General features: G+C 39.5%; 1 protein-coding gene across 1 annotated transcript in view; it reads left to right on the top strand.

Annotated features, from left to right (window-relative positions):
• LOC128383709 (glucosidase 2 subunit beta-like) overlaps nucleotides 1-25,647 on the top strand; it is a 132,708-nt gene that overhangs the window by 33,065 nt on the left and 73,996 nt on the right. The window contains exon 9 of the mRNA XM_053343305.1: nucleotides 14,888-14,971. Coding sequence (XP_053199280.1) covers nucleotides 14,888-14,971 — 84 coding nt within the window. The remainder of the gene's footprint in view (nucleotides 1-14,887; nucleotides 14,972-25,647) is intronic.

Here is a 25,647-nt window from a genome sequence, read left to right as displayed (position 1 = left end):
AGACTGTCCTCTCTTTTGGCATTAACCAAAGGACAATACATTCTCCGAAGCACTGACGTGTGACCAACCTCGGACTGCAGCTATGTGCTGGTGAACAGAGTTGGAGGAAATTGCCTTCTCTCAGGCAATAGGCATTTGTGCAGAGGTGAATTTCACTTATCCATCTACTACCCACCCACCTCTCTTCAAAGCCCCTTACTCAGTCTACCAGAAACAGAGACTGAATATAGAATATGTCTGTCTCTTCCTTTTGAGCAGGAGAACGGAAGAAATCCCTTGATTAAAAAAATGGAAGTCGACCTTCAGTTTCCAACGTCTTGGTGGTCATAAGAACAGAGCAAGGTTGGGGAAATCTCACTTTTTCTTAAGTGTGCTGATCAAACACATTGCTTTAGGTGGATGGAAGGTTGGGAATTCCCAATAACAGCTTGCTAGAGGGTATGGAAATCTTACTTGTTTCACAGCTTCTCAGTAATAATATTGGCTATACCCTACGGGTTCCTATATACAGTAGAGGAGCTGACACTAGTTGGTAACAAGGCAGAAATGAAGACAGTATATAGCTACTGTAGTAGTGGAGACGTAGTGGTGCATGGACAAAGGGAAAAACAGAAGTTTAGAGGTCTCATTATAATGAACTCTTTGGCATCTGTAAACACATTTTTAAAGAAATTTTGTTATAGAACGTAATCAACTGACGAATATTTATTTTTGTAGTGCTTGATGGAAAACTACATTCAACAAAGGCAAAAAGAGTTTAAGTTTATTATTTAGTTGTCATTAATATAATCTCACCTCAAGTTCCATTTAGTAGCTGTTTTAAGACTTCCTGTCAGAGCACATGACTTTCATCAGCAGACGATTTATAACTAATAGTTATAGACACTAATAGTTGATAATTAAGTTTCAATGATATAGACAATCCGAAGCTGCTGCTGTAGAAAAACAAAGGTAGACACCAATTTCCCTTTAATCAAGTTCATCTTTTAAGGCACATTAAAGGGGCTCCAGAACATGTTGACATTTAATAGATATAAAAATTTTATTATTAAGAAATCCGATCTAATCATAGCACTAGTTATACAGTCGTGTTTATCAAACATAGCTCAACAATGAAAACCTTTCCCATACCGCTGATCCATATCTTGACATTGTTCAGTCATTGTGGCAGATTGACAGTATCCCACAGAGGCGGAACGCACCTGCAAAGCAAGCAGGCCTGACACGACTTCACCTTTCTATCTTGGCAGCAACACTGAGCTCTCTTGATGTTCACAACATCCAATGAAACACACACACATTAAAAAAAACACTCAGTGCCTCGCATTGCCCTCCCACCCTTGTCTCTACCAACCAAGGTTAGCCACTCAGCCCGGCTCTTCACACCATCTGTTTGAGCTGGTTGACATTTGGCCCTAGCCAATGCTGAAATCTCACTTCAGAGGGGTTCCGGCATATTTGCATTTGTTTTTTCTATTGTATGTCAAGAGGGCAGATTTCAGCAATATCTGTTTTCTCAAAGGGAAGAATTAAGATTTTAACAGAAGATATTAGAGAGGAGAGATTTTGAGATATTTGAAAATATTACCCTGACTGTAATTGTGGCACATTTAACCAACTCAATAGACTGTGTGAGGCTATTATTCATATCACATCCCCATCTTGCTCTATGATATCTTATCAGCCTCCAGAAGGGGGCAGCAGGCCTCTAAGTTGTGAGCAAGCTAATGGAGAAATGGAAAGTCACATTCACAGGTCATTTAATCTCTTTGTTTTGTCATGGGCTGGGCCTCTGGTGCTGTTTTCCTGCTTCAGTCTCTCGAAAAGAGAGCAATCCCTCCTGTTCAGAAATGAACAATTCTCATCTGCCTCCAAGAATATCCTTTTCATGCGTTTTTACTGTCGGGAGGTTTTGTAAGCCTGCGCTGTTTCTAGGATTTAATGTGTGTGCCATGAGGAGATTTTTTGGCTCTGGATGGTCCTGTAAAGAGGAGATTCTCTTTTTACCGTCTGCATTTAACTTTATGAAATACGTTTTTTTTGGGAGCAGTGTATGCTGTTGCGTCACTGTGGGTAACCTAGAAGTTTAATATCTGCAAACCTAAGCTGTACTTAGGATTCTAGTCTTACTTAACTGACAGTATATGGTGGTACTTTACAGTCGTTGTGCTATCCTCATAGCATGCACAGACTGGCTATTCCACACTGTGTTTGCCTATGGATTATGCAGTAGTTAAGGTATGATCACAGTAATGTTGATGTGTGATGCTGAAACTGTAATCCATGCATTTGTATCTTCCATAATTTTTTGCCTACTTTTGCTGTTAGAAGTCTTCAGCTCGTTTAGCATACTGCAGCTAGAATCTTGACAACAAACAGAAAAAATGATAAGGTTCTTCTTCTAACTTACAAGACCTTGCATGGACTTGAACCACCTTAGCTATCTGAGCTAGTTATACCATACACAATGGCATGCCCTCTTCACTCTCTCAATACAGGTTTCCTGGTCATTTCTTCAATAACAAACAAGACAGGTTCAAAACCTAGTCGGTATGGCTGGACCATTTATAAATCGCGAAATGGCTTTATTTCTATATGGAATTTTTTTTTTGCAGCTTTTTTTTCCCTTTATTGTACAGGTTAGTAGAGAGAGAGACAGGAAACTGGAGAGGGGGGAAATGACACGCAGGATAAGACCGCTTGGTGCGGGATTTGAACCGGGGTTGCCTGCAATTGTAGCCTCAACACATGGGGTGGGTGCTCTACCCACTGAGCAAGAAATGGCTTTATTTCTTTGTGAAGATGGATACAGGAAGTAGCGACACAGGGCGACCAAGCCTCCAGAAGTGCACAGGGCTTTGACTGAAGTCAATCTGACATAGGACCATACGTATGCCAAGTTCGGACTTGTGTACTTGTAAATTCAGCTTACTTGCTAACCGAAGCAGCTCAGCTTCAACACAACTATGTTACTGAACTGTGAAAAAAATAAGTATGTTTTTCAGCCCGTTTTTAGCTATAATAAAAATCCAAACTGCCTTGTAGCTTGATGTGAAGCTTCACTTTAAACTCAGACAAACTAATATGGCAGCTACAGTTCTTAAATTTTATTTGTGAGACATTTTGGTGGACAACATTTGTCCACCAAAAGGAATTATATCAGATATCAAAATGCTGCAGAGTCATTAGAGCTAGCAGTAAATTACCGAAGAGCTGCATGGTTCAATTCATCTCTTCAAGTTCTCCCTGGCATGACGACAGACATTGAATCATCTCAGTCACTACCAACTCCAACTCCTGAGATGACTGGCTGCTCTCACCTGGCCAGTTGCTCCGAAACATCACCGAAAACATTGGAGCAATTCTCCAACCAGGCATTATTTGGATAAACGGATCCCATATTGAAAATCTAAATAGTTGCCTTCTTGCCTAGAAAATATTAAAATTCAATAACAATAATACACCTACAGTGAAAATTGATGCTGTAGGTTGGTATGAAATGCATTCTCAGATAGTTGGCGTCGGACCAATAGTGTAACTTCATCACTCTGTCAGTCAGTGACTTGGCGACAGACATTGGCGTTTATTGGGCGGGATCTGCTGTTGCATTCCAGCCAAAAATCTGTTGGCTACAGAACATTTGCGTACCATGCCCTTTATCTCTGGAATGGCCTCCATCACAAGACTGAAATCTTACCTTTATTCACTTCATTACAGCTTACTCCTGAACTTAGACAGGTCCAGTACCTTTATTAATATCCCTTTACCATTGATGTTTATAATGTTGTTGTTTTACTTATTGTTTTATTTGCTTGCTGTTTTTTGTACATGGTGATTCTGCACTTGAAATAAAATTGTTTGGTTGATGGTGGAATGAGTTATGTGCATGCAATGAGGACCATAGTAGTTAACACTGGCGGCCATATAAGGATTCTGCATATTCTTTTTTTGTATTGCAAAAAGATTACTGTCTTGTGTTAACAGCCTGCGGGTTATATGAGGCTAGCCAGGCTGGTGGAAAAAAGGGGGTTGTCTCCACTTTCCCCCTTCTGTACCATTCATCACCTCCCATGACACGTGTCATGTTTTTGCTCCCCAGCTGGAATGCTTTCAAGTTATATAATGTGAAATGACAGGCTGAAACCAGAGGTGGAGTGATATGTGGTTTGTAGAGCTGAGGTAGAGAAAACTGACCGTCTAAAAAACGTTGTAATGTGTCATGTTCTTTTGAGATAGGAGGACAGAGCGGGAAGGCGGAGGCAGGAGGGGTACGACAAATGATTTGGGTAGTAACATTGAAAGACTTTTTTTTTTTTAATTTTATTTTTTTAAATTAGTTTCAGGCTGCACACCTGACACTCCTCAATCCCTTGCTTTGCCCTCTTCCTCTGCACCTCTAATCTTCTGCGCACTCGTCTTTTGTTATGTAACTGCCGAGATTGGATGCGCTCGAGGTTGCGCGGGTGGCACAGGTAATGGAACCAGTGGGAGGTCAAAGGCAAGAGAGAGAAGAAGCAAAGTGAAGAGGCATCATTTTGTGCTGCTCCAACAAGTCCTGACAGAGGTGTCTTATATCAAGAGGTGTCTTCCATATCCATCTGTCTTCCTATCTTTCTAGCTGCCTATCTATTCTGTCTATTTACCTATGATATCTCTTTATCTTTCAGTTGTCTTTATGTACTTTGACTTTACAGATAGTTTCTATTTCTTGAAAAAAAATATTCTAAAAGAATGAAAAGAAAAAAATATTGTTTTATGCATAAAACACACACACACAGTGTCAGACTTAAGAAAGTTGAATCACACAGCTGTGTTTGTACCGCTTTGACTCAGTTGCCGAAAATTCTGTCTTACAAGCTGTACTGACAAACCAGCCTTAAAGCAAGCTCAAGGCAATCATTTGTATTCTTATCAGCTCTAACCACTTGACAAATACTATTCAAGTTGCACCCGTGTAACTGCAGCTCCCGAGAACAGGGAACATACAGTGCAATGAGCAACGTCCAAGGAGAAAAGACATCGGTTTCCTCTGGGACAATCTATGATGGTGCTTCCCAGGTGAATGCATTGATCAGTGGTCTTATAATGTGTCACAACAACAGAGGGGATATTTTTCGTCTCTAAACATCCCTGTAACGTTTCTGGAACATTTTAGAAGGATTATTTTTAAATTATGCTAATGACAGATAATCAGCTTATTTTATGTACGTGCAATTCTTTATACAGTATAGAAGGGGTAAGTCAGTGTCAAGATATTAAAGGAAAATTCAGCTATTTTCACCCAAGGTCTTATTGTAATAATTGTGGCAGTTCATGCTAACTTTGCACTCACCACCTTTGTTTTGATTAAAGAAACGCAACTCCAGATATTTTAGCAACACTCCAGTAAAACAGTGTATATTAGTAACTAAGCAACAGTTATTTAAAGCTTTACTGATACACATTACATTCATTGTTTCAAATGGTGGTCGAAATAAAAATGAAAACAGACAGTTGACCCCTGGATCAGTTAGTGTCGTTACCTACATAGGGATCTACTTACAGCGCCACCCTGAGCCTATTATGAACCATAGTCACAATTATGACAAGATGCAGGTTTAAAGGTACCGGTTTCCCCAATTTAGATATATTGCAAATGAATATAAAATAATTAAACTGGTGCGTTACATCATACAACAACTCTTTAAACTAATTTCTTATGTTTTAACTATATTTATCTTGATAGCATTAATTTCCGCAGCAGAATTTTGTAAAACAATAACATAATAATTATCAATAAACAATAATATTGAATTAGTAGCCAGTCCTCTAGTGTAGTTACCTCCTTACTGGACATCACGTTCTGTTAATAATAAAATGTGAACTGCATTTGATCACAGATGAACTGCAGAGTTCAGCTTTTTTTCCTTCTAAATATCAAGTCACATCAAATATCCTCTGACCTCAGATAGACCACTGGCTCCTGGAAGAGCATCTTGTTGAAGAACCTCATATCCTTTGCGGGGAAACGGTTGATGTGTCTTGTGTTTCCATGGTGACCCCGCCACACAGCACATAAGACAATAATGAAATCTCTCAAAGGCCGCAGGGGCACCAGAATAGTGCACGTCCTCAACGTTTCAGCTATTGTGGCACTTGGAGGAGTTACACAACCTGACGTTCACCCTGAGAATGTTTCCTTCCCCATCATCTCGGGGCTTTTGTGACCGGCAAAGATTGGGCTTGCTAGGAAAGGGATGACACATGGAATGACAAAACTCCTGTGTCTGTCTGTCAGGCTTGGTCTTTATCCGACTGACATTTGCTGGCTCAGGCTCATCCAGGCTCTGGAGAAGCCAGGGATAAGAGTCAGACACAGATGGCTTTTTCTCTTGCAATTCTGTCTACCACAAGATTCAGAAGGGGGAAAAATGTTTCCAAATCTCCATCCTGTTTTTACAGACTCTGAAATATAATTGCTTCTACAAAGGTATAAGAAACCGGTGACTGTTCACATGCTGCAGAAATGTGTTATTGTTGGGTTTTTTTTAAATGGTGTCTTGCAGTGCTTTATTCTTTTTGTCTGTGTTGACCCAACCTATTGGTGATTAGGGTTTGATCAGGGGTTTGTGCATCAGAGACATTTCTTGTCCTATGAATAAGTCAAGAGAACAATGCAAGAATGCCTTGTGCCATTTAAAACTGATGAGCCAAAGCCAGCATGAAGGAAGAGAAGGGAGGTGTAGGTGTTAAATTGATTGGCGAGAGGAAAAAGCATCTGCTTTGCAATAGCTTAACAGTTGCCTCAGAAGCACGCCTGCTATTGTTTCCAAACAAGAATACCCACTTCTGTGTGCCGAGGAGTGTCGCCTTCAGAAGAAATGTGTGAGAGGGAAAGAAATTGTTGCATAAGAAACATTTAGAGACATCTTCCTTTTTGCAACTCTCCAGGACCTTGATCTATTTTCTTTTTTCATAGCTGCCTCAACTCCTTTTTCTGTTCTCCAGGCAGTTCAGAGTTAATACGTGGGCAGAGAACAAAAGACAGGGGATATAAGGCTGGAGTCAGCAGCTGATCCAATGACAGAAATGGCACTGAGGCGAGAGGGTCCCAGGTGTAGTCATGACTCAAGTAGCACTCCAAGATAGGGGTTTGTGATTGAGGGGGGCACGGAGCGAAGAGAAGCATGGGGGCATCGTGGGAGCTTGCATCCTATGTGACAAGCTGCCTGTTGTGTGCATACTCCCTGACAGCAGGAAAAGCAAAGAGACAGGACACCTGACCCCTTTGACCTTCACCAAAGTACGACAGAACTCAGACTTCTCTTACTGAATAGCAGTGGCATGAGTGTGCACCTCTCTTATCTCTGCATTTATTTCAGTGAAGTTGGGTTGGATGATAGGATGTCACTGGAGTTTTTTGGTGAGGTTTTTGCTGACTGATGCCATGGGAAGACATTTTTGTATGACAATTTAAAAAAACCCTCCTGTTCAGTCCTTTTAGACATGAATGAACCAAACACAAAAGCATATTTATAGGCAGAAGTCCTGCTGTATTAATGAGACAGGCTACAGTTTCATCTTGTAGATTTATCACTATAATGGTAATATAACACAATGTCAGCTCTGTATGTGAGGGCATGATGGAGATTTGGGGCAATCTTTGCTATGGTTATATAAATTAACACAGTCCTGTATCAGATCTTGCTGACCAGTTGGTTTTGATGCTTGGCTAAAATGTGCTTTGCATACAAATATTGTTTGTTGTTGTCACTTGGAATGAGTAGCTTTTTATGATTTAAAACCGGCCAAATGCCAGGCTTCTCTTGTAATAGGTATTGCGCAGCTCAACGTCACACAGAATTTGACAAGTCACCATTTTTTGAAGTCTGACTAGTTAATTAATGAAGCTGTCAATCACATATCAAAGGTGACACCAAGGGAAGAGCAGAATTTCATAATTTTATCCTAAGAACTACACATCATTACAATTTTTTTTATATCTAATTAATACATCTCTGATACAGTGTGGATGGTGATCATTGAGGCTCATATCAGTGAAATAAAATTACTAACATTAAAGCTGTATTACATGCATGCATGGTTTCCTGTGAATCCCTCATGCGTAGGTAAAGTCCCTGCAGGAATCGCAGACACTGCCAGTAACAATGACATACCTCTACTAAGCTATATAAAGATAATTACACAATGTAAATACATGAATGACTATCGCAGATTAAAAAAGGGCAGTGCATAAGATGGCATTCACAGCCACAATATGTAGATAGGTTCATACTCAAGATATCAGCAAAATGTACACTGTCATGCTTTCACTTTTCTTTTACTACAATATCCAATTCTGACAAAGATCAACCAGCTTTGTCGAGGTTACAAAGTGATTGTGGTCATGGTTAAATGTAACAGACGTTAATGCTGAATTTCAGTGAGAGATGGCAGCGTCAAAGTCAAACACATCCCCCATACGCCTGTCTGACAAGCCAACCTTCACACCCTTAATTTTCCCTATACTATAAGAACATCACATTACTTTTTGCCTCTAGCAACTAAAATGTTGTAAAGTACATACATTTCTATCCACGGAGGGTTGAATCCAGTACAACTGGACTTGGTTGAAGAAACTTGAAGATATTTCATCTGTCATCCAAGAAGCTTATTCAGTTGTTACTGAATGTATTTAACCTCTGTGGGAACGGTATCAAGGTCATTGATACCACTTGGGTCATGCTCCTAGCTGTTTGAATGACAACCGTCAGTCATTGGCGTTGTCACATGAGGTCAAATATGAATGGTTGGTGCACCACGCCACCTATCCCCACCCACAAGGCCTCTTTCATCCCTTCCCAGAAGACTTAACCACCATTCACATTTGGCCTTGTATGACAGCTCCAACGTTGTTTAAACTTGGCCTCAGGTGACTCCAACGACTCTGTTTGTTGTTACAACACCCGGGAGCACTAATTAACTGTAATGGTATCATTCATGGTATGGCTTTGAAAACGACCCCACACTGGTTAAATACCTGTTGCTCCCTGCCAGTCAATTAGATCTGAAGAAGCCCTTTGGATGAGAGGCGAAACGTCTTCCAAGTCTCTACAACCAGGAAGTCCAGTGGCTCTTGATTCAACCCTCCTTGGATAACCTGAGAATCTGTTGGCAGGGTTGTGAAATTACTATCATTGCTCACATTTCCTATATCCCTCTTGTTGCAAGTTTTATAACATCATACTATTATTATCCCTGCATATAATCTCAGTCTCTTGTGTTTGTAATGGAGTGCATTTCTACACGTACCAGGCTCTGGTTGTATGCCTGTGCTCTCAGGTCAGGATCAGTATTGTTGTCACTCTGACACCCTCCCTCCCTGCCTCTTTCTCTTTTCTCACACACTCGCCTCACTCCCTCTACAGAGTGACATTTATTAATTAAATATGGTGTACTGCCGCAGGATGTGCTTCCCTTTCCACTATCTCCAGACACTAATAATTACATTGGCATTTAGCTCCGTGATAAGCCGACCCTATGGCCTTTATGAAATGTTCCCTGGGCCCGGATACTGAGCAAAATATAGACTCATGAGATGCTACATATCGATCCATCTGCCTGTCTTCTTGCTTTTATCTTAAGAAAAGAGCCACTGTTCATTAGCATGGTTAAAGAATCCAACAACAACGCCTGATTTTACATCATTAAAGGCTGAGATAGAGCTTTGCTGGAAATACGCATGTTTTGAATGTGTTCACAGGTGGGTTGTTTAAATGAACAAGGGGGCTGACAATGACAGTTAGTACAGGTAAATAAATAACCATATACCACAGGGAGCACTACAATTAACATGTTTATGAGAACTAATTTCCTTTTCCATAAACGTTTATTTTTCTATGTTCACTCATCGTCTCACTTCCTTCAGTATGCTTACTTTTTTGGCACCTCTCTAAAATTTCGTGTGGGTGAATGGATATATATTCAGACATCATTTACAACTGCGTCTCACAATTATTTTCATTATCAGCTAATCTACTTTTTGATTCACTGTTAGCAGAAGCTAGTAAAAAAAATATTTGTTTTGCCCAACCAACAGTCCAAAGATATTTAAATAGATATTCAATTTACAGTATTATAAATTGGAGAAAAATAGCAAACGCTTACATTTGAGAAACTGGATCCAGTGAATATTTTGTGATTTTTGCTCAATTATCAAGTTGACTTATTATTATTTACTGGACATGAAATCTGACTATTCACTTGTCAGATTTGATGTCCAGTGTCCAATGTCCAATTTACTGCATTTCTCATGTCTTGATCAATATGGTCCAAGCTAAATTTAGAATAAAAAGCTGATTATAATAATAATAATAATTATATTGTGATTTCCACTAAGATAACACCAAAATATGTAGGAGCAAAAGTATAATTGAGAAGGGTAAACTGACAACTCAACTGAATCAGTATTTCCTTTTAATATTATGCCTCAGCAGATCAAAGTGTAGTTGTCCATTTAGTGTATTAAGTTTGACTTTGCTTTACCTAATAATTTTGCCTCAGGTGGTCTAATCAGACTGGAACATTACCAGATTATTATGTGGCTTATCAGCTTTAGGGATGTATCAATAGATGCTTAAGTCACAAATACTGTAAATATGCATTTAGTTTGTAAAAAGCTCCCTTGCACCAATTACAGTTTAATAAGTTGTTGGCCAATAGTCTGTTATCCCCTTCCTCAGTTATCATGGCATAATATCCACCAGGCTCCCCATCGCCTTCCCTGGACTTCCTGACATGAAACTTTCTTGCATAACAAGCGATACGGAAAAGCAGACACTAGTTTCATGATATGTGGCCAAATATCGCACTGTAAAATCAGACGCAACAGAGTGTGGAGGAGGAAGCAAACACCAAAACTACATTACAGCTACAGCTTGACACAAAAACCTCACAGTGCTGAGTTTCACCATGATTCCATTGACAATGAACCAGGGAATTTTGAGCCTCAGGTGGACAGAAACGCTGAATCTAACCTAAAAAAAACCCAACTACCTTTACAATATAATGTTGGGTCAAAGAAATGCTGCTGTTACAACTTATTAGGCCAGATATTGTGCTGTGGAACCAGACCAAACAGAAAATGGGGTAGAAAATGACCACTGGAGCTACGGTATAGCGGTATCACTCACAGCACCAATCAGTGCCTACTGGGAATCATCAGAAAGCATGAAGACAGAACTGATTTTGGGAGGTTTTTGACTGCCCACCCACAGCTCTGGCAACACTCTGGCATGTGTGGAGCTCTCAGTTAGTTTGCAGTGATCCACGCAATGACCTCCAGTGCTCCAGTCTGTTTTATGTCTTCCATGGGCATACCATTAGTAGCGGATTGGACAGGACTGGGTGCAGTGAATTCTGGTTGTTGTAGGATTCACCTTTAAGAGAGAAAGGAGTATTTGCTGTCTTTTTCTCGATGTTCTCTAGTCATAGGACACCAATTTTCAAAAGTAATTGCACATTTATTCTACATCTTTTTATTTTGCTCCTATCCTATCTGTTTATGGTGTTTTATCTTGTTGTGCAGCACTTTGGAAAACCTTGTGTTTGTTACTTTTAGACCTTTGTGTTTGTGCTATATAAATAAAGTAGATTGGATTGATACATAGATGACCTAGTTTTAAGAAATCATCATATTTACAGTGGCTAAATTTCCCCTTCAATGACAAAATGTTTGTTTGCTGCAAATGTAGGATAGTTTACTTTTATCTTTCACTTGGCTGGTATTTCTCAAAAGGCAATTTAATAATTCACCTTTTCTTTAGCCTGTATTGTAGATTTTTCCATTAGCTGGAGTAGGAGCATACCATCATTTTACAGAACAGCGCTGGGCAATCATTCAAGGTTTGCCTGAATAATCTCACAATTAAACTTGAGTCTCCAGAAAAAAATCCCTGGCTGAATTGACCAAAAAAGGTTTAAGTGGAAATCATGTGGGCTTCAAATTGGACCTTTGGGCTCAGGAGACTGTTATATACCATCCAGTATCAGCAAGGACGACCAGTGTTCTTGCTACCCTGGGAAATCTTCCTCTGACTCATATTATTTTGGTTGTCCTCTTCTGTCAAAGGGCCTGAAATGGGATCACTAGCAAGTACTTTTCTATCTGAACAACAAGCTGTGCTGCAGTATTTGTCACTGGCTACTTGACTGAGTAAAGGATAAAAATCCAAATTGAGTACCAGAGATGCTTAGATGAGGCAAACAGACATATATAGCTGGCAGCTTTATGACATTATGTGACTTTCTGCCCATGTCTGTGTAAATTCAGTATGCACACACATGATGTATGTGCTTTAAGGCTGTGTAGGAGTGGTAATATTCTCCGTTGTGTGGGTTCATGGTAATAGATGTCTCATCTTTTTGTTTGTGCTGTTTCCACATATTTGCAAGATGATATATTTCATAACTCTGACATGAAACCCAATATTCTCTTGCCAGGTAGATATAAGTGGTATTTGTAGAACTGTGCTTCTGGGACTAGATCTATCAAATAACATAGCACAGTATGTAACCATGTTATTTGATCTTTTCCTCCCTTCTCTCCCTCTGTAAGGCAATATCTTTGCATACCGTCGTGTCAGGCCTGATGTTAGTTTGACTAAATCAAGTGTAGAGCTTATTCGTCAGAACTGTTGGTGAATATTCACATAACTGGAGTCAAATATCTCAGAAATTGCAGCTCAGACACTCTTTACAGAACAACTGTGCTTCTACATAAATATAATAGATGATAGGTAATGTCATGTTTTTGACCACTAGAGGCATCATGGTGCAATGTTTCCACAGGTCGGTTGCTGTGTTGTTTGCAAAGCTGATAACACACGGAAAAAAGGCATCCACAAGGCAGTGCAGAGGAAGACTGCAAGATAGCAAACACTGAAGTAACCATTGCACCATTTAAAACATTCAAATAAACAGCTCTTTTATATGTTTCAAGAGGAAGAAAATACATTAAACATTGTTGTTAGGGTTCACACAAAGTGTTACACTAATGAACAATGAACTTTACCCCTTTGTGTATTTACATGAAAACAATTTCACTTTTTACTAAGCATCAATTGTAGCATTTTGGTCTTCAAACAAAAGAAAGATTTACTTTTATTTTTCTATTTGAATAAATGATCATGAACAAGGCTGAAGCTCATTACATATAAAGAAGGAATGGAAAAGGTTCCCATTAGTTCCATAGTTCGCTCTTCATTTTTAACTGCCAAGCAGGCAAAGATGATTACTTTCATGGGTGCAAAACAGATGGGAGAAATATGTGCATAGCTGCAACCATGAGTCTAATGATTGAATTTGTGGCAGCTGCTAAACTAACTACCCAATCCAACTAGAGTGCAGGGCTGTGTCTAAGAAATACTGCACTTTCATGATATCAGTCATTCTTTTTAAATGAATAGTTTAGTGTATGAAAAAAAGCATATAGTCACATGTATGTACAGTATGTATGAGAAGCTGGAACGAGCAAAAATAGATTCTATACGTTAAAATGCATGCTTGATTAAATGAGGAACAATTCATTTATGATATTTATAGTTAATAATTGCTTTGAATTGTTATGAGTACAGTGTCTAACTATATAACCACAATTTCCCTCCTTCCTTTAACAAGGGTCGAGCTTAAGATATTGTGTGGAGAGCGTGTCACCAATAAAAGAGATGTAGGCTGAACTCTGCATAACAAACCGTGAACTTCAGTCTCTTAAAAAAAAAAAAAAAATCTAATTCAGCTCATTTCTTCTCAGTGCACGCAGCATATTTTGTATGCATTTCAAACAAACACATTTCAATTCAGCTTTGAAAAGACCACCTAAGCGCACAAGAACTTTTCGCCGCTCGCGTCCAAGGTGATTCACAGCACCTGCCTTCCAGTCCAAATGTCCAAATCCACAGTTGTGTTTATTAGCTTAGCTTAATTGTGCATAGCATCTAAAGGTCAGCGCCTGCTGTGATACATCGCTGCCAAAATGGCTTCCAGGGGACACTGTTTCAGATGAATAAACACTGAAAGCTGCACCACCTTCCATCCTTTACCTCCCAGTGTGAAGCAGCATCACATTCTGCTTTTTCAGGCCTTGCACAAGGTCCTGTGACTGATGGGCATCCACTGGTACGCACTGCCTCACTGACTTCCATTTCAGCTGGCAAAAGGCAGCAGATTAATTCGCTTGTCAATTCCATCCCCCCACCCCTTTTTTTTCTGCAGAAGCCTATGTTTATTCAGATAGGAGGAATGATGTGTTTGTCCTCCAGTGAATTAAAACATGCAGTATATCTGTATAAGTACAGCCATCTCCTTGATGAATGGTATTTGACTTCTATAAGCAGTAAACTTCTTCCGTTTGGCTGTAAAAGCTGATTTAATGAGAGAGTGACTTAAATAGATAAGCAGATAGGGCAGCTGGGATTATTGGGAGGTGAGCTGAATGGGAGATGGATGATGTGTAGTTTATTATCAGTTCTGTAATGCACTTTTTATAAGCCCATACCTGTGGGGCCAGCAGGCACTCTGCAGTAGATACGAGATTGCAAGCTTGCGTGCATGCTAAGACGATTGTGTCAAATGTATGCATGCTCTAGAGGAGATGTGTACACTTGTGGTGCAGGTCATGTATAAGATTATATGACAAACTTACAAGAGAGGAAAAACCTGATAAGATCCAATGGCTGGAGAGTATTTTTGGATCCACATTGGATTTATCTAATATTTATCTATCTTTGCATATTGAATGTGTTCATGTGTGACAATGACAATGAATTAAATGTTTTCAGCTGCTCAGTTACAGCGTTCATTATACTTTAAAGTATTTGAAAATAACTCTTCTTATCTCTCTTACCCCCAGTCTTTGCTAGGAGACCAGCAGACGGATCTCACCAACTTTCAACACAACCTCTGGGACATCTTGAGAAGGGGAGACAGTGTCAAGGTTAGCTCCGTAATCTGTCTTGATTTCCACCACCCATTTTCATACCCTTTGCCTTTTTCCCATTCCATCTGTCAAACTGCATTATTTATTCACATCCTTCTTTCCTTTACTCCTTGGATTAGTACAGTTACCTCAAAAATTGGCACAGCGAGATTCATTGAAGGTTTAAGCACTATCTGTTTCACACAGACAGTGCTTGAACCTTGGTGAGTAGAAATGGGTTTTGTGAATGGTGAAACATGCTTCTTCAGGAACATGCATGGGTTTGTGTCGCTGCTAGTTGATCAGTTGGTCCACCGCTGAGACTGAAGTACTCCAGACTGAAATATCCTAGCAACTACTGGACAATCCATGACAACATTCATGATCTGTTCCTTATTTCCTGTCTACCTCTTCACTGCCCACTAACACCCCCAAAAACAAAACCAAGAAACAAACATTCATGGTCCCAAGAAGATGAATCCTTTGATTTTGCTGGTGCCATTAGCAGATGGACATTTTTAGCATTTAGTGACGTCTCTTGCTCTGATTAACCACGGCCGAAGAGATAGATGTACTTAATAAAGCAGTAGTAGAGACAAGGAAAAATCTGGACGATAAGCACAAAAAGAGTAAAATTTATATTCCTTTAACCGAAATGAGAAAAGGTTTGATTACTTTAGCTGTAAATGTAGCCGCTGGTGATTTGACGCAGTGATGTTCTTCTAGTTTCCACAGTATGATTACATTTATCTTGGTTCTATCCAGGCCATGACAGGCGCAACACAAATTACCTCATAATACCTTCCTTTCCTGAGTCACTGTTAATTTAGAGTCTCTAAACTGCTGCCATATTTCTTTCTCAGCACATGTTTATAAACCCCATGTTTTTCATCTGACAGCTAAGGCATAAAAGAAAATGTCCGTGCCTCTCCATCTCCTGAACTGAGGTTGCGGAAAGTACGAGATACCATCCTTTCATTTCCGCTCCTCCAGATAAAAAGATGAGAGAAGGAGAGGACGAAAGTGAGGCCTATCGCTGGGCAGCAGTGATTGAGTCCCTTCGCTAAGCCACCACGAGAATCTGCTCAAATAACCCACTCTGGCGATAAGAAGCTAGTCATTTCCATAGACAAAAACATTGGGGTTCAGATTAGATTTCACCATCCGCCTGGCTTATCTTGGTGTTGCTCCATCATAGAATGTGAATTATAAGGCAGACTCCTGTCCCTCGTCTTTTTATGAAAACACCATTACACCAATACATATGGACTCAGTTTTTATTTGCACTGTTACACTATTGATACCAGTAGCAGGATTGACCTGAATTTTGATGCCCACATTACCAATGTGACAAAAAAATCCTTTCAGTTTATCATGTTAAGACTATTGCAAAAGTAAGAATCTTCTAAAGGGTTGAATTTTGGCACTGTTACCAAACTTTACACTTGATTTTGGGACAGTATAAACATGTCTTAACCCTTTACCTTCATTTAAACTGCTAAACCTCTCAATATACCACTGTTAAATCAAGAACTTAAGCCTAAATGAAATATAGTTTAATGTTAGAAAGAATGTGCAAGAAGATATGCCAAGAATATGTTTTTACAAGGGCATTATTTCTGTCCAAGTATGAGCTATGTAGAGGTTCATTTTCTTTGTACCACAACAGGTTCCAAGATGACATTTGTTTGAAGGGCTGTGAAGATATGGTGTTTTTTTAGCCTTTTACTGTGCATTCTGTTATTTATTTATGGCCATGGCTATAGTGCAAATAAGCACTGAAAGGTGCTGAAAAGCTTGAGTGTTTGAGGACATCCTTCAAACTGTCTTTGTTGCTGTAAATTTGACAATTTGTGGCACACAATAGCTCTTTTTTCTGTGCCTATAGATGGCGATGGGCTGGTTCTTGTTCAGTGCACTCAGAGGTCTTGTGGGTATAACTGTTCATTTCAATACACTTTGTGTGCTTTTGACTTTACTTCTGTTGTTACCCTTATTATTGTTTACTGTTTGCATATTATGTTTTCTTTCTTTTTTTATCATTAGTTTGAAAAGTGAAACTTCATTACATTTTTTTGTATTATTCTTGTAATTTTTTATGCCAACAGCTTTGAGCTGCTATGATAGAGCTGTTTTATAGAACGTGCAACAGTAAGACTGGTGACAGATTTGACCTTTTCACACAGATACAAAGGGACTGGGTCTAATTGTGTTACATTGAAGCCTTGCACAGTAGCGGCGGTGGCTAATGGCGTGTTTTTCATTTCCCTCTCCACAGCATGATTACGTCCCTTACACAACGCCCATCCCGGCAACGGAGGCCATCACAAATACAATGGCCATGACAGTGCTTTATGTTTAAAAACCGAACATTGCTAATGAATCACTGCATCGCTCATACAGCTTAATTAGGAGCTAATTATTCAGTCTTTTGTCTAATTTTATATGACTTTAACCTGCCATCCGTTGCCTTGTCAAAGGGTTGCCAGATTTCTGCTGGCCTTAGTTACAGTGAATACCATCTTAACAGATATGGGTTTGTGCAGCCCATCCCCAATCCCTTACATCAAATGTCATTTGCCTTTATTGTTTGAATTTGTGGCTTTTAAATTATGAGAGAATACATACATAGCAGATTGCACTTGGTCTAAGTGCTCAAAATTGGCATATTTGCAAATAGATATCCTTGGTTAGAAGGCAGTAAATATACAGTTTCAATTGTCAAAGTACGACCTGGTTGAAAGCAATGAATTCACTGTCTTTAATTTACCCACAATAACAGCACTAACTGCAAGTATTATGTCACTACGTTACATTTATATCAACAATCAAAATAAAACACTGTCTTTGCACTTCAAATCTTTTGGAAAAGCAAGAACCAACAATGTCAGCAGAATTGGTGGAGTATTTTTTTGGGATAGTCTTCCGCGCTGTTAGGGGTACATCTGTTTGAACATTTAATGGACCCCCTGCTGGTCTCTCCCCCCCTTTGTAAAGAGGCCTAAGCAAACCTAACATCAAAAGTGTTTAGGGGACTCTCCATCTATCTATCGCAGCAGATTTCTTTCACCCCCCTTTCTCTCTCTTCCCCTCCTTTTTAAGCAAAGACAACTCTGGTGAATATTTCATGGGGTATATTGCCTCAGTTTTACTGTGTCGAACAGGGAGAGTGGCACGCAATGATGACTGACAGACCCATACACCAGCGTCCGCTAGGAGACAGCATTTCTTTTTGGTCTGTCTTCCTGACACCTACTCCTTTTTTCCCTCCCGTTTTCCTTCTGTCACAGACAACAGATCTTTCATCCACAAGTCTGGGCACTGATCATTTAGCTATTTCTTTAAATTTGAGTATGACTACAAAACTTCTGCCGATCCATCTGATACTGTTAGTTGAAATGCCAACATACGGATACAAATCTGTTTTTGTACAGATTGCAACATTTATAGCGCTTAATGATATTATTACACTGTTTTAAGATAATACAGAAACTTAACTGGGATTCTTTTGCCAAATGTGATGTTTACATTAATGAGTGAATTGTTATATTATCAAAACAGTAATGTTCTCTTTGCAATGGGGTTGTCATATTTTTATGCATAGAGTAATGCTTTTTGCTTGTCTGGGATACAGATTGATTCAGATCTGCCTTTATCTTATAAAAACCTCAAATGGTACTTTGGGCAACCAGCTAGCAACACTGGTCATAAAAAAACTGCAAGTGTGTGAAACCAAAACATCTCAATCACCCACCCCACCCCAGTGGCTCGCTGCAGTATAAGTTATAAATCTTGCCCCATGTTCGCGAATGTGACATGAAAAAAATCCACAAAGATGGTTTTCTGTCATTTAAGGTACTTCTTATCACACTGATGTTTGTCCAAATGCTCACTTTTCTGACAAGTTTGTATTTGATTCATTATTTGATGATATAAAAAGAGGTCTGACGTCATGATTGAGAGCTGTGACAGTCACTCTCAAACGTCCGTCTGGCCTGACTCCACTCTGCAGACTATGCCACAAAATGTCATCCCACAAGCAAGTTGGCAGTACCCAAAAATTTGATTTTGGCTTCACTATGGCTTAGCGGTAAGAGGTGGAGACATGTTGTCCATTTATATCAGTCAGTGGTGGGTCATTTTAGCTAACAGAGCAATATGGAGAGACATATGAAGAGATGTGTGTTTGGACATCAGTGGGCAAAAACTTTGTTTTCATTTCCAAAACAGTGTGACTAAGATCTAATTCAGTCATCTCTCCCTTGTCCTCCTCTTGATCTAACAACATTTGAGGAAGGTGTTTGTGGAGCCAACGGTCCTCTGTCCTCAAATGTGAAGGATTTGATTTAAATCCCTCTTATAACTGTACACCACTCAAATATTGTGTTTCCTATTGAAATACATCACAGTACAGAAGCTAAAGACGCTCTAACTTCCGTTTCATGGGGCCTTTAAGCTGACCCCAGTCTTCTTCACTCAGCTGCACATTACAGAAGTGTGCTGTATCAACCATGAAATAATAACACTAAATAATCACTTTCGTTATTTCTTTCAGTGCCACTCAAACGCTAGCGCCAACCTCTCAATATCATATTTCTCAAGTGCAAGCTTCAATGATTGCCTTTACTGTTATTGGAAGGCACACTTCATTTCCCTCCCCAACATTCAATTTCATGGAGGGATGAGAAAATGCTGCCTTTCCGTGCTACTTACGAAGATTTGACAACACTACAGTATGATCACTTTGCTCCCGCCGCTGCATGCCGCTCTCTCCCTTCTCTCCCACTCTTTTATTTAATAAACAGCGTGCTTGCTTGACTTACAGTAGGTTTCCGCCTTGCCTTGCTCAGTGTGACGAGCAGCTGAATGGTGTCACAGTTAACAGGGGCGGCTCTGTTGCTCTGTTGTGACAACATTCGTTTGATGTAGAAGTGGTAGTCCTTGCCTGCCATGTTCTCCCCTTCTGCTCTTTTACTTTCTTGTTCCTGCTCTGTTTGGATCTCACCGCTGTCACACGTTGGAGAAGCCAACTGGCATGACCTGAAAGTGTGACAGCGACACGCAAGCTGCCATTTTTCTCACCGTTGATAGCCATCCAATACGCGTACATACATACAGAGAAATGCAGCAATTTTTCTAGATTAAAGAACTTTAATTGGCTCTCACTCATGTCTGAACTGGTGTCCCAGGATGCTGCAGAGTGCCAATGATGTATAAAATATGCTGTGCCTCCCTCATTTTCGTAAAATTGTGTTTTTCCATCAAACTGAGCCGCAGATAAATCTACCATATGTCCATGAATGTACTGCTGACTGTTGTTTTTAAAGTCAAGTATGCTGTTTAAGCAATCAGCGTCTAACTCTTTCTTTGAAACAAAAATATGCAACAATCATCACAGGTGGCCTTTTGACTCTATCAATGCTGTTTATAGTCTAACATGTTTTAATCAGAAGACGTGACTCATTCAGTAAAAGGTACAATATATGCAACCGTAGTTACTGTTGTAGTCTTTTCTGTATCACACATAATCTTACTCAACTTGTGTGAAAATACAACATGATAACATGCTATAATAGACAGAAAAATCTTGTCCTTGTGGAGGAAGATTTGTTAGGAAGTGCCATTAAAATTAATCAAAAGATTCACTCGTTAAAACCACCATGACTCACTCTGTCACTCCTCTCGCTGCGAGCTGGAGATACAGAAGAGGAAAGTGCCAGCAGCCATGTATGGGATCGGAAAAGAAAAACCACTCAGGGCGTCTTTGTCCTCTGTTTGAACAGCGCCGCAGAGGGGGGGAAAGAGGAGTGGGAGGAGAGGGGTGGGGAGTAACCAGGGGAAGAGGGGATAAGAGAGAAGAAGTTTCTCACAGCTGCCCAGCCTGAGGCCCAAAATATGTGGCACTTTCTTCGTCACAGCGTCACCAGCCATCCGTTCTCGCCTGTCATTATTTTACCTCTCACAGAGCACGCACGCCGTCTCTCAGGCACACATATGCACACTTATACCACCACATAGTGTCTGTGCTGCCTTGATCTACTCTTAAATTCTGCCAGCAGCAGAAAAAAGGCTAAATGAAAAAAACATACCATTTTTTTGTTGTTAGTAAAGGAATGCAGTTGGGATTATTATATATGTCTGCCATATATATCATAAGTATGCATGTAGTTTAAAGTTGAAAATATTTGATTTATGCTAATTTAACCTGAAGGCTCCATAGAAATTTGCAGAAAATTGACTAATAGAAAAGTGATGCAGCATTGGGACATGAAGTTTAGTCTGTCCATATGTAGGAACATATCTACAGAGATATTTAAAAAACGTTATTTGGCATAAAGTCCTGTAAATTGTTGAAGAACATTAGGTTGCTTCCTTATACAACACAGCAAACAAGCTACTCGCTAGTTCACAAATGTTGTAACACCCACAGCCATGAGTGACGCAGAAGCAATTTTGATGTATTTTTTTGCTTGTGCTGGTGGGACTTCACTATCAGGTAGTGGTCATCCAGAATTTATGGTACAGTATTATATATTTTTCACTGAAATCAATTCATTTCAGTGGACTCACTGTGATCTGTGTATTGCTTCTTGAGTCATGTTAATATGCACTGTGTATGAGAGCAGTCCTAGATTATGGATGAATAGCTTATATGTCTGCAGCATGATGTTGAACAGGTTCAAGTTCTCTGTATGTGTAGCAGACTATTTAAAACATCACCAGTACTGGAAATGCAAGTTGAATGTTGTATTGGGTTAATTTGGAAGGACACAGTAGATCACACCTAACAAAAGCCATCCTACAGGAGTTTTGGAGGCATAATAAGCCTAATACAATACAATACAATAATAATACAAGTCCTGAGAAGCCTTACTGCCACCAAAGTCAACAATAGTACAAAACTATATTGACCAACACCAATTTAAGATATTCATTTTCCAGATGGTTCAAAGGAACTGGAGACTGGGCTCACAGGTGCTGCATTATTCATCCCTCATTGTGAGATAGCAGTGAAAAAGAGAGTATCAGACCATCTTTCAGTGTACACAGTTGAATTACTCGGAATATTGTTCACATTACAATGGGTGGAAGAAAAATAACCAACCCAGTGTCGTAATCGCTTCTGATAGCTTGTCAGCGCTTTCAGGCATTAAGTCTGGGAAGTCGTCATGCAGGCGCAGGATATTGTGTATGAAATCTTTCATGTGCTACTCAGGCTACATTATAGGGGATTGGAAGTCTCCTTCCTTTGGGTTCCTGCTCATTTAGGGGTGGAAGGAAATGAGAAAAAAATGGCTGGTTCTGGTCAAACCAGCACTCCATCTCTGATTCTGTCTGATTTCTTTTTTTATTTATTTCATTTTTTAAAACAAACAGAACCAATAAGAAGTGACTGTAACATCATGTTTACAATGAAACTACAGCTAGCCTGGATCTAAACTGCTTTGTGCTTAGCCAGAGCCTTTTTGAAGACACGGTTGATGACATATTGGCTAAACAATCATTAAAACTAATAGTTACTTGACATGTAAATACTGTTAAGTAAAGCAGTGGTTGAAATTGCTATGAAGGCTGAATAAAAGTGACTCGCATACAAACATGAAATATCTTCCCTGTCAATACCCTCCATAGACCTGGCAGACAGGAGCCAAAGGGAAGAAATGCTCATTACCAGTCTGACAATAGGACATACAGGTTCAAATTAAACACTCCATAGAATAGGCAAGCACCCTACTGGATTATATACACACTGTAATAAACTGGAAACAGTCAAACATGAACTGATAGATTGCAGCAGGTATGATGAAGAAGAAGATAATTAATATTAGTACTAAATTATGAAAAAATACAGTCTTGCATTAAATAATTTGCTAGGAAAGACATAATGAAAAGTACACAATCTTCTAATTGATTACTTGAGAGTAGCAGGAATAATAGAGAGAATTTACTTGTTTTTTCCTGCCAATCTACTGTTCCAAACTCCAGTCCAGTAGGTGGCGGTAATGCACCCATAAGTTGGTTTGCACACTGCCATTAAAACTCAAAAAAAGAGAAGACAAATGTCCTGTCCTGATGTCCTGTTATTTTTAATGCGCTATTCAAGCACAAACCATTTGAGGGAAATTGAGAGAATCCAAAATGGAGGTATCTATTATATTAGCTGTGTCACATGACTGCAAATATTCACCATGGCACACAGCATCTATCACCAATATTTTGTCAGAATGTGAAAATGAATTTCTCTGCACCACCTTCCAATAGTAATGTTTTGGTTTCTTTGAAGCATGAAGGTGTTCCTTATCTAACCTTTCAGGAGCTTTAGTTCCTTGTTAGGTGTTCAATATTTAGTCTTAAAACAATCATATACAAGGCCCCAACAAACCACCTATTTTACGGTTAAATTTAAAAATCTGTTGGTGTGGTGAGTGTGGAGCTCCTCAAAAGGTCTACGCAAGGTCCACATCGACCCTAGACTCTGCACTCCTGTCCAAAAGTTAAACTCTGCAGAGGCTTCCACAAATGTCACAGTAAAGTTCAGTTTGCATTAGCAACAGTGTCACGAGGCAGAAGAGATTCTGGGAGCTCTCCAAACATTATGCTGCTGCCACCTTTACCTTTAAACTCTGTGCCTCTGCAGAGATGAACACTGCAGTCTCCACATAATCCTAAATTTGATTTAAGTACAGCTGAAGCCTGTGTGTCAAATTGCCGTAGCAGCTTCTCTTTAAATGAACAGAGAGCTTTTGGACTTTTTTTTTATACACTGAGAGTTGTGGCTTCACCGCCTGTGTGATCTGTTGTATAGGGTTTTGTGGCAGTAACATATCCATCAAAACTTGGACTCAGGTGAAACTTTGACGATCCATCCATCTTCCTGTTTCATCTTAGATGGGCTGGCTGTAACAGAGCCTGTAAGCTCCGGCTGTTAAAATCAGTCACTACTCCATTTTATAAGAAATGTCTACCCCAGAGAATAGGAGGTAGAATGTACCACAGTAAATAGAAAGAACGTCATGTATATACCACACAGACATACTCAAATGTAGAGAACACATACGTTAAGTGAATTCAAACAGATGAAAAGCATGCGACACATAAAATATTTAACAAATATTCTGTAAAATATGACACTCACCAACTGAGCATGCTGCCGAGGGAATTCAACATAACACACACATAGAAGGAGGCCGTGTCTCTCCTACTTGGCTGTCATGAATGTAGGTCTGCCAAACTGAGCAGCAACAAAAAAAAAGCCCCCCAAAAAAAAACAAACAGTGAAAGTATTACATAAGTTAGGATTCTCTGTGATTTGAACCTTAAATCAGTGCACAGGCAGCTATTTAAATTGCATCAGTTCCTCTGATGTAAATGTGTATAGCCTTCAACTCCCTGAGAGCTTTTAGTCATTTATTTTGATTAGGGCTGTATTTATAAGATAAGTCTCTTAAGTAAGTCGCCTGGGAAGATGGGTTGGTGAGGATGGTGGTGGGGGAACAAAATGGAGTCTGTTTGATGATTATAAATTCAGAAATATCTGCTTGTCAATTAATTAGGCGCTTCCTGGGTATGTGTGCCCCTCTTTTTTCGTTTGCTGGGCCCGGCTCTCGGCGGACAAATACCCGCGATGCACCCATTGTATGTCTAAGCCGTTACACACATCTCTTGCTGCTGGGGAACTGGAGAATAAAGATCCTTCAAAGGCAGACAGTTTTCAAGAGCAAGCCTCTGTTTTCGTGTGTCGGCTGATTCCTGGGAACAGCGTATGTGGCTGCTTGAAGGCTTTACGCTGCCAGTGTCTCGTTCTCAGACACAAACAAGAACTGGAGAATGATGTGAACATGAAACGAAAGGTTGACTGAGAGGACTGAGTTTGAAGTGATGCCGCCATTATTTCTACCTCACAGTATAACAATAAGTGCAGGAAACTTATCTCGTTGAGGCTACTGTAGCTAGGTGAGCACTGACTATTGTCATGGGGATACTTCAGTTATTTGTATCTGTCACACTCTAACATTCAGATTTTTACATTGGAAAGAAAAAACAATGTTAAACAAAGAATGGCATTTGTATTTCACAGAGAAATTAATAAAAATCCCACATATCTTAATATTTTCTTCTAATTACATCATGCTGTATTGTATACTGCAATTGAGCGATAACTCATTAGGAAGTTGTTTACTAAGATCTTAAATCAAGTGAGTCATTTTTTCAGACTTCTGTACAACTGGACTTAATTTTGGAGCCAGTATAGTCACCCCTACTGTCTGTTAGAGAGAATGCAGGTTTAAGGCACTTTCTCACTGGCTTCACTTTTCAGAGCGAGACCTACCTGCTTGTTCATATCTGTGTTTTCTTTCTTTTTTTTTTTCTTGGATACAATTGAGCGATAACTCATTAGGAAGTTGTTTACTAAGATCTTAAATCAAGTGAGTCATTTTTTCAGACTTCTGTACAACTGGACTTAATTTTGGAGCCAGTATAGTCACCCCTACTGTCTGTTAGAGAGAATGCAGGTTTAAGGCACTTTCTCACTGGCTTCACTTTTCAGAGCGAGACCTACCTGCTTGTTCATATCTGTGTTTTCTTTCTTTTTTTTTTTCTTGGATACAATTGAGAGATAACTCATTAGGAAGGTGTTTACTGAGATTCTTTTTGGAGTCAGTATAGTCACAAGGCACTTCCTCATTGGCTTC

The sequence above is a fragment of the Scomber japonicus genome, chromosome 22 (genome assembly GCF_027409825.1).
Source record: "Scomber japonicus isolate fScoJap1 chromosome 22, fScoJap1.pri, whole genome shotgun sequence".
NCBI lineage: Eukaryota > Metazoa > Chordata > Actinopteri > Scombriformes > Scombridae > Scomber > Scomber japonicus.
This window is presented reverse-complemented; position numbering and strand designations above follow the sequence as displayed.